Source organism: Melanerpes formicivorus, unplaced genomic scaffold (genome assembly GCF_026170545.1).
Source record: "Melanerpes formicivorus ecotype bairdi unplaced genomic scaffold, bMelFor1.0.p_v2 SCAF_18, whole genome shotgun sequence".
NCBI lineage: Eukaryota > Metazoa > Chordata > Aves > Piciformes > Picidae > Melanerpes > Melanerpes formicivorus.
In genome coordinates, this window is record NW_027142370.1 from 7,233,461 (window position 1) to 7,243,908 (window position 10,448).

Below are 10,448 nucleotides of genomic sequence, written 5' to 3' on the forward strand. Positions count from 1 at the left end.
CCAGTCATAACACTCCTGCTCTCTGAACTGCTGAACCATCTTTGCCAAGGCTAACAGTTTGTAGGAGTCAGTTGGATTTCATGCCCTAGTAGTGAACTCAGCCTATACACTGCTAAGTAAGTTGCCAGGTAAGTAAGAACTGAACAGACTGCCAGATTGCCAATGTCATACAATGAAGCATAGTGCAAATAACAGATATTCCATCCTGTCTGAACCCCCAGAAATCAGTTTAGTAACATAATAAATGATGGTTAAAATATTCTCTGACATTATATATTCTTGACAGAACAGTGAGCAGATGGACCCCTCCTTTGCAAACACATTCAGGAAGTGCCCCAGACAATATAAGGGCTAAAAAATCATTACAATCACACTACCAATTAATCCAAATGTCCTGGCTGCAGCTTAGCCATAGTATGTGGTTCCACTTGAGCATCTAAACTTTTACAGCTGCAGTGGGTCTGATGCTCCTATTCTAATAGAGACAGAGTGTCCACTGACAGGCCTGATACCATAGTTTTTTCCCCCCTCACTTTTCATTTGGGCTAGGAACTTCTGTGTCTGCTCCACAGAGCATGCAACCTTAGGAGTAGACTACTTAAACATGACACATATGTTTTGATTGCTTTTTCAAGTTCTTCCTGGGTCAGATTTATGAATTTTATTTAAAACAAGCCAAAAAACACCTCAGCCCAATCTGTCTCACCTGAACAGTACCACAACTGTCCCTCTTTTCTTCTTTCTACCTATCAGGGTCACAGAATGGAGAACAAACAGCAAAGCAATGGTGAGATGAAGGAAAACAAGGTGGTGAAGAAAAAAATGGTGAGTGAATTCTCCAATTCTTCAGTCAACACATGTTTATGTTAGAAGAAACTTCTTCATTGAAAGGGTTCTCAGACTGGAGGGAGGTGGTTAAATTCCCATCACTGGAGGTGTTTAAAAGACATAGAGATGTGATGCTAACAGACATGGTTTAGCACCAGACTTGGTAGAGTTAGATAATGGTTGGACTAAGTGATCTTAAAGGTATTTTCCAACCAAAACAACTCCCTGATTCTGTGTTTGCTGCTTGGGAACTGGAGGCACAAAAATGCTATTCAGACCCATATGAATACCTGCAGGCAAAGGCTCGGTGTCCTAAACACAAGAATGTTACTGTTTCCATTCTAATCTGCCTTTGGCACCTGGGTTGCTGATGGGATTACTGTGAGACTGTACCACAGGTCTCCCAATTTTTCCTGTGTTTCCCTTTTGATGTGTGTCTGTATGAATGGTTTAGGCAAACCATTCTGGGATTACTTGACTTTGGGATAGTTGAGTGCCTCCCTTTTATGGGAGGAACTCTGTCCTTGAGGCCAGTGGTAACATTCTAGAAGTGAGTTTCTGTGCCTTCAAAAGGAAATTTTGGGATGATGTACTTGGAGGGGGGGGGGGGGAAGCTTTGATCTTTCTCTCTGACACCTTTCTGATGCAAGAACCCTCAAAGGTGTGTATAATTCCCTTTATTTTGCCTTCTGCTTTGACACAGAAAAAAAAGCAAAACCATGTTCCTTTTTTTTTCATTTTTCCCATGGGCACATGGAGATTTGAGCAAAGGGAACCTATCTTCTTGCACTCTGATGTTTAAAAGGAGACTAAATAAAATAGAGGTCTGACTTATCTCAAATAAACTCCATATGTTTTAAAGGTTTGATTCTTCTAACCTGACTCTTTTACTGCTTATGACCACTCAAAGAGATTATAAATTGTGCCTGGGTCATTTCTCTATACTGCTGTTTATCGTTATGCACAACAATTTTTCATGTTAACAAGCAGCATCTGACTTTCTCTTCAAACACTGCTCAGCTTGATCTGAGACAATGACACCCCAAAGCTGCTGCATCACAAACTGCTTTCAAAGCAGAGGTGTTTTATGAAATTACTTATTGAGGTGTTTGAAGGCTCTGAGCTAGTTGTAAGGTATGTAGAATGTGGGGAGTGGAAATGGTGCAGATCCACACCAATTATTAACTGTAGTCATAGAATTGTTTTGGTTAGAAAGTACCCTGAAGGTCATCCAGTCCAACCATTCTCTAACTCTTCCAAGGCTTGTGCTAAAACATGTCCCTCAGCACCACATCTGTCCCTCTGTCGAACACCTTCAGGGATGAGGATTCAACCATCCCCTGGAGAGCCTGCTCCAGTTTTGAGAATCCGTTCAGTTAAGAAGTTTCTTCTAATGTCCAGCCTAAATCTGCCTTGGTGCAATGTGAAGCCATTTCCTCTTGTTCTGTCACTTGTTACTAGGGGGAAGATTTCAACCCCTACATGACTCTAGCCTCCTTTCAGGGAATTGTAGAGGACAAGTGTCATTAAATGAAGCACGATAATGCAGCTCGGCTCAACCATTGCCAACTAGAAGGTGCAGTTTAACTCTTAGAATCCCCCTTTACAAATAGGCATCTTAAAAAATAATAGCTGAGGGGTTTTGTCCTATTCGGGTAGAAGGTCGAATCACCCTGTCAGTAGTGTGACATGTCCCATGTAAACCTCTCAGGGCTATGGAGCATCCCTGAGCCCTGAGGTTAACATCTTAATTGGTTGCAAGTCTTGTGGCATCTTTGCCTCGCAGCCTCAGCACCACGGGAAGTTCTTCTGTGTGGACTGACAGCTCCAGCAGTGATAGTTTCCATGGAGCATCCGTGGCGTGGGGCCAGCCTCCCCAGCCGTGGTCCCCCAGCCGCTGCGCTGCTCGAAGGGGAGGCCGCGATCCACACCCGGTCGTGAATGCTTCCCAGCCCCTGGCCCGCTGCCGCTTGTATGCTCCCTCCCAGGAGCCATGTCCTCCTGTAGCCGGCGCTGCCAATGCGGCCCAGGGCCGCCCGGGCATCCCCCCCACCCCCTCCAAGCGCCAGGCGCGGCCCCGCCGCGGCGGCCACCGCCTCCCGGGGCCGCGCCCCCCGCGGTGCCCCGCTCGCTGCCCGGTGGCGATGCTCGGCCGCTGTGCACGTGCGGCAGCGGCATGGACCAAGCGCCGGGTCCGGTGGAGGGGGACACGCTGGTGGCACGGGGAGAGGGGGGCGGCCGCCACCGCCCTTCAGGAGGGAGCGTAAGTAGAGCGGTGCAGGGCGGCGTCTGCCGCGGGGGGATTTGTTTCGCCGTGACCGCCGCGGTTGCGGGTGGTCGGCGGGGCTGGAGTGAGCCCAGGGGAGCAGGCAGACCGGGAGCTCGGCGTGCGCTACCCGTGCGTCGGACACGGCCGGCCCGCAGCACGGGATGATTTCAGTCATTTCCCGGAGCGGCGCGCAGGGAGGAACAACGAGGCTGGTGCACGGTGGGTGTGGGAGCCGTAGTAACCATCCGCGGATTCCCCCGAGAGCAGAGCAGAGCCGAGCCGGTCCTCACTTGGAAAGTTGTTTGTGCTGGTGCAGAAGAGGGCAGGCGCGGGGGTAGACCTAAAAATACCGTGGCTGCCGAGCTGGGACTTAAAGGACGGGCGGAGGGCAGCGCTGGAGCCGGTGTGAGGCATGGGCAAAGCAGTAGCGACCAGCGGTGGAAGAAGGAGAAGGCAGGGCACACGCTGCTTCTTCCCCACACCACCTTTACTGGCGAGTCCCGAGGGCAAGAGCATCCCTGGGGCGAGGGTACCTGAGTTTCCGAGCTCCTCCCGGAGCTCTGGGGACGGAGCAGGCGAGGAGACCGCACCTGTCGGCAGCGACTGGCTCCGGGCTTGAGGCTCCCGGGATATGTGGTGCTTTCCTAGCTCTGGATCTCGTTGAGGTATCGGGTAAGGCGCCCCAAAATCCATCTGTCCAATGTCAATGGAAAGGCAATACCTGTTGAAGAAAATGAAAACTTCCTTGTGTGTGCGTGCAATGTTTCTCACTGATGTGTAGAATTTAAATCTGAGACGGGGGTTAGAGTGAACCAAACTGCAATGCTCTGAACTGTGTTTTGAAAACTGAAGTGCAAGCTGTCATGCGTTAAAATAAACAAAAAGACCATTAAAGACACATAGTAGCCGACAGAAAAGTTACTCTGCCTGCTGAACCAGGCAGGAGTTGGGAAAAGCATCTTTCAGAGCACGTTGCCTTTATCTGTGATAAGACTGAAACCGTGGACTCTCACAAGTAGGCAGTTTTCAGGTATCTGGAGGTCTTTGCTGTGAGCTGACATGCAACTTTGTGGACTGAGCACTTATCGCTGTGGTGATAGTCACACCTGCCTGCCCTTGTGCTGGTGACAGCAACGCACGGCGGCTGAAGTCAAGCAACACCTGTGAGGGAGGCGTGGTCGCCTTCTTGTTTCCCAGTCACCGTTAAAACACATTCGGGTTTGTTTTGTTTTGTTTTTCCTTTTGTTAACGTTGCCACACGGTTAATACTTTTCTGAGCAGCAGCTTGATTTGGTTTTTTCCACGTTCTTGCTTCATTGTGCTTTCGTCTTTTATCTGGCGTTGCTGAAGCTTGAGCAAATATTTAAAACAGCGCATGAGGAGACAGGTCATGGAGAAGTCGAAGTTCATGTTCCAAGAGCTGTAAAACTCTGAATCCAGTAAGCCTGAGGTTTTCTGCAGCAGGCTGTGTGCTTGAAAAACTCTTGGTATTGAAGTAGGCTCTAAACCCAGCTGTTTGCAACACTGGAAAATAAAGTGGATGTAGGGCTTTTTAGATTTGGCAATACTGCAATTTGTCCTGCATTAGCTTTCATTTAGCCTTGTGTGCATCTAATTTGTCTGTGTGGAAAGGTTTAAGCATCCACTGGAGATTTTAGTAAACTCTAGGCTATATGACCTGAATGGTATCATTTGCAGGATTTTTCTGATGGCTCTAACATTGTTGGAGCAGAGCCCGTTAGCAATACTGCATCAAGATTACTACATAGCAGCTCTGAATTCAAGCTTATCATTTGTGAACCCTCTGGGAGCAACCTGGCAGACCTCCAATAATATTCTCCTCTACATCATTAGTTCAGAGTAGTATTAGTTTCTCCTAAAGCATAGGAATGCTTGTGTATAGTACACATCACTGGCTTGATGGCCGCTCCCAGAGAGTGGCTGTCAATGGCTCCATGTCCCAGTGGAGGCCAGTGACAAGCGGAGTCCCTCAGGGATCAGTCCTGGGACCTGTCTTGTTCAACATCTTTGTCAGTGACATGGACAGTGGCATTGAGTGCACCCTCAGCAAGTTTACTGATGACACCAAGCTGTGTGGTGCAGCAGACACGCTGGAGGGAAGGGAGGCCATCCAGAGGGACCTTGACAGGCTGGAGAGGTGGGCACAAGCCAACCTCATGAAGTTCAATAAGAGCAAGTGCAGGGTCCTGCATCTGGGTCGAGGCAATCCCAGGCACAAATACAGGCTGGGCAGTGACTGGCTGGAAAGTAGCCCTGAGGAGAGAGACTTGGGGGTGCTGGTGGACAAAAAGCTCAACATGAGCTCTCAATGTGCACTTGCAGCCCGCAAAGCCACTCAGATCCTGGGCTGCATCAGGAGAAGTGTGGCTAGCAGGTCGAGGGAGGTGATCCTCCCCCTCTACTCAGCCCTGGTGAGACCCCACCTGGAGTACTGTGTCCAGTTCTGGAGCCCCTATTACAAGAGGGATGTGGAGGTGCTGGAACGTGTCCAGAGAAGGGCCACAAGGATGATCAGAGGGCTGGAGCACCTCTCCTATGAGGACAGACTGAAGGAGTTGGGGCTGTACAGTCTGCAGAAGAGAAGGCTCCGAGGTGACCTAATTGTGGCCTTCCAGTATCTGAGGGGGGCCTACAGGAAGGCTGGGGAGGGACTTCTCAGGATCTCAGGTAGTGATAGGACTAGGGGGAATGGAATGAAGCTGGAGGTGGGGAGATTCAGGCTAGATGTGAGGAGGAAGTTCTTCACCATGAGAGTGGTGAAACCCTGGAATGGGTTGTCCAGGGAGGTGGTCGAGGCCCCATCCCTGGGGGTGTTTAAGAGCAGGCTGGATGAGGCTCTGTCCAGCCTGATCTAGTGTGGGGTGTCCCTGCCCATGGCAGGGGGGTTGGAACTAGATGATCCTTGTGGTCCCTTCCAACCCTGAATGAAACTATGAAACTATGAAGCTATGAAATAGTCAGCACCTAATATGAGGTCAAAATTTCTATTTTTCACTACCAAGGCAATGGTGCAGAGCTCTCCCTGTGTGTGGCATGTTCATTTTAAGAAGCTGGCTAATAATAATAAATTCTATTTGGCTTATGCAATGAACTCAATGAGATGTATTTCTTGCACAAGTCTTTTCTTCCCCATGTACACTTTCTCCTGACCTGCCTGAAAACAGGCTGGTTAATGAACCATGTAATCTCTTAGAAAGTTCTCACATTGTGTGGAAGAAGTTTAAAACACTCAGCTGCCCCACAGGATGTGTTTTGAGCCTTCAGGAGTGTCAGGTACAGAGTGTGACAGACTGACAAACCCCATGTGTCGTAAGCTGCAGTCCCTGCCCTAGCACCCAAGTATGTCCTCCCTTCCTCATGGCTTGTAGCAAGTCTACAGCCACAGGCTGAAACACATCCCCTTGCTGCAGTCCAAGGGACAGTAAATGTGAAGTGACAGCATCTCACATAACAGTTACCAAGACATAAGTGAACATTTGAACTTCTTCCAACCTCACAAATTCTGCTGCAAGCATCCCATCAGCCCCCACATTGTGCTGGAGAAAGTATCTTTTCAGCAAAGGAAGCTGTCAGCAACATTTCACTGACACAAGGAAACATGGAGCAGTGCATACTCAGTGCAACAGGTCTGTGGGGAGAGCTGACCTGGGTGAAAACATGTGAGATGTGTGTTCCCCCACTGTCATGAATATAAGGATCAGTGCAATTGGGACACACACACAAACCCCAAAAGTAAAATTATGCCTACAAGCCAGGTTTTGTAACCTGAGTACATTCTCCAACTGTAATTTGCTGCCACATGCACACCCTCTGCAGTAGAGACACCACTGGCCCTCTTTCCCCAGCAGCATACCTGTAACTCTCCCTTCTTGGGTCTCCTCTGTTCACCCCCATCATCCTCTTTTTAGCCCGCTTCTGCTAACAATTCTTGCACATTAACTTTTGAACAAAAGGGAGGGCTGTTTTGATTTGAGACATTTTGTAATTGGGGGTCTTTTCTACCTTCCCCAGTATTACTTTCTGCCACTTAGTTTTGCTGGATTACAGATAATGCCAGTCCCAAGATGTTTAAGTTAGGGTTTTGGTATCTGTAGAAAAGACATCTGCCTGCAGAAGCTACACAAGACAGCGTAAGGGGTATTTAAAGCTTGGGGTGTGTTAATTTAAAGTATACTATCAATGACCGCATCTTTCCTTTGTTTTGCAGAACTGGTCTGGGAGTCTTATTGTAGCCTCTTTAACTGGTGCATTTGGCTCATCTTTCCTTTATGGGTACAACCTCTCGGTGGTGAACGCTCCCGCGGTGGTAAGTGACTGACAGAACTGGGATCTAGCATCAGTAGAGGGCAGCCTTGTCCAGCTATTGTGTGCTCCTCAACATCTTGCTTTCATAATCCTCCTGAAGTAGTAGAGATCAAATCTCACACACAGTCTCAAACTTTTCTTTGCTCGAAAGCATCTTTCTGCTGTCCACGAGGTTTTCACATAAACACAGTACCTGTCAGGAAACAAGGCTCTTGAGGTGAGTGGGTGCATGTGTTGTGCTCTACAAGCTCAGACTAATACTAAATCTTCTTGCACACTTTTGAGTGATAAGGTGTTTTTAGTTCTTTGTTTCTGGCTAGTGAGTATTTTGTAGCTGTATGTACATGTTCAGCAGCTTCTCTTCACATCATCCCATTCTAGAGGGTTGCACAACATTTCATTCCCACAGTACTGATACAAATAATTCCTTGGGCTTCCCTAACAGACCTCTCTTTCTATGTTTGTGATGATGTTTGGATCTGAATTTAAAACTGCTGGGTTGACCATCAGTTGGCTGCAACATATGGAACAGATTTGTTGACTAGAGTACTGTTACATCAGTGTACAACATTTGGGAGGATTTCATTCAAAGATCAGTTATCACAAAAGGAAGTCTGAAGATATTGTTTTTACACTAGCTGTCTAGAGATCCTCTTATTGCAGTCAAGCACAGCAGTAAGCAACTCAGAGCAGCTGAAAGCAACACTGGAAAAAGTAGCAAGTAAATTTTTGGGAGCTAACTGCGGACATTCCCTTTCAAAATAGTTCCTTAATAAAATGTGTGGCTAGGCTCCCAGTGAAACAGATAGGTCACATTGAAGTTGGATGTGGTATATAGGCAAGTAATAAAGGAAGAATGTTTAATTTATGTTTCATATATGTGTTTTATTTGGTAAACTGACAACACAAAGGACTGGGAAGAAACTAGGACTAGGAAGTTTTAAATGCCTCCCTCATACATTCTGGGAGTTTTTGTAAGTTCCTGGTAATTTCTGTACCAGTAACACAGAGTTGGACAAATTGGATATGTAGTCTGGCATGATACATCTAGGCATCAGTTCACCTTGCAGTCATCAGAAGATAAACACGACTTAGAAGAAATCAGAAGGAAGCTGAAATTTGGTGAGCAGTGTTATTGATTGTCCTGGTGTGAGCTATCCTTTCTGCATTGCCTCGGTACTGTCAAGAGAGCAGTGAGAATGATCCAATTTCTAAGCTTTTAAGTGACGTTTTAAAAATGAGCTGTCCTGGTAATCAGTTCTCCTGTCCCTTTCTGTAGGAATAAAGGGAAGAAAGGATTATAGGATGTGCTCTTTCACAACACTAAGACAATTGGGCTTGAACCTTGTGATATATGATAGTGGTGATCAGAGTCTGATTGAAGGTGCAACCATACTGTTACAAATGCTAAATTCCAAGTGTTGTGGGTAGTAATGCTTCCAGGACTGTCCATTTTTTGCTTGAAACCTTTGCTGTTGACTTTGGACTGAAACTGGGCACCATGCTGATGGCTTTGGCCATACTGTCAACATGTATGAAGTGTCTCTTTTCAGTGAGTGGTGCTTCAGTATTTGATTAGGAACATGCCTTTTTGTTCATGTTAAGCCGTACATTAGCTATGGGTAAGGTGTAGTCCTGCTGACAAGGAATACACAGCCGTGTAGTTCAAGAGTAAAACAATAATGTGGCCTCTGGTCATTTTTTTCTAGATGCAGGGCTAATCTGTGCCAGCTCACCAAGGGAATACCCCTGCAATTCTCACCAATGAATTTTACTGCAGGCCATCTTGTAAGATAGAGTCAGTCCAACTTTCATTTTTTCACAAGGGGGAAATAAACTGCACCAGCTCTGCCAACAGCAGAGATCATGCCTTACTCAGTCCCCTACTTTTCCATGGGAAAGAGCAGGGGCCCATCAGAGGTGTGCTTCCCCCTGCTTACAGTGCTTGGCCACACCAGAAACCCGGAATTAGAATTCTTCATGGACTTGTTCAAAGCATTACCAGAACTCATTAAAAACTTATGGGAGCATTTGGCAGTAGGGAGACAAATGCTTTAATTGAATACAAGCTGAAGATGTTTTGTTTGGGTTATTTTTTTGGTTTGGGTAGGAGGGGTTTTTTGTTGTTGTTGGATTTTTTCCCCCCTTTCTTTTTTTCTTTTTATTGAACTTCAACAATTCATTTCATAGACTGGTGGTGGGCAAGGTCTGTAGAACAATGATGTGCTTTGTGCTCTGTGTGGGAAGCAAAGTGTCCGCGACTTACTGCAGCACAGTGCTTGCCCCTTCCCTGCAGGCAGCTGCAGCTCTGCATTCCTTTTAGAGCTGATCTGGGAGAGTAAGACTGTTGAAAAATGTACAGCCAGCTGTGTTAGCCAGTTCAGTCGCCACCGTGTGTGTGATCTGTGTAACCATGGGTGAGACCATTTTTCTTAAGACCAGTTCAGCTCTTCCTTTGATGTGAGTTATTTGCAGATAAAGATACAGAAAAATATTTCCCTTATATTTAAAGCACATCAATTATATTGATAAATTTAAAAAACTTATACAATGTATATCCCTTACATTCCACTCATATTTCCTACCCTAGCCTTATTTCCTGCCTTGATGACATGAAACAGCAGAATACAAGATGCTGCTATCAGTCAGCTCCCCTTCCTTGTAGTCCTTGGTTAGTGGATACATTTTTTTTAATACAGGCTTAAGCCATTAGCATTGTTCAGGTAGCTAATTAAAATGCCAAAGGAGTCTTTCCACAGAATTAAATGGATTCAAATCCAGTGGATTTGTGTAATCGGATCTAGTTTGTTTCATGTGCAAGTCCTCAAAACCTGTACGTGTTATTAGCTTCCATTTACTGGCAATGGGAATCCAGGGACAGGCGATGTACAAACCAGCCCATTTGTCTGCTACTGTTGAGTGCTGTAGTTTGTGCTTTCTTTTCCTGAGTATTTGCAGCCCATTAGATGTCTCCTGGTAAACAGCAAAGCTGTGCCGAGAAAATTAGTCATAACACAAGGGGAGA

General features: G+C 46.5%; 1 protein-coding gene across 3 annotated transcripts in view; it reads left to right on the plus strand.

Moving 5' to 3' along the window:
* SLC2A9 (solute carrier family 2 member 9) overlaps positions 1-10,448 on the plus strand; it is an 81,795-nt gene that overhangs the window by 21,908 nt on the left and 49,439 nt on the right. For 2 of the 3 annotated variants that reach the window (XM_068149481.1, XM_068149480.1), the window contains exons 3-4: positions 754-825; positions 7,326-7,424. In XM_068149481.1, coding sequence (XP_068005582.1) covers positions 763-825; positions 7,326-7,424 — 162 coding nt within the window. In that variant the 5' untranslated portion in view covers positions 754-762. Of the gene's footprint in view, positions 1-753; positions 826-3,004; positions 3,092-7,325; positions 7,425-10,448 lie in introns of those variants that run through there. The other variant, XM_068149482.1, reaches the window with a different exon arrangement.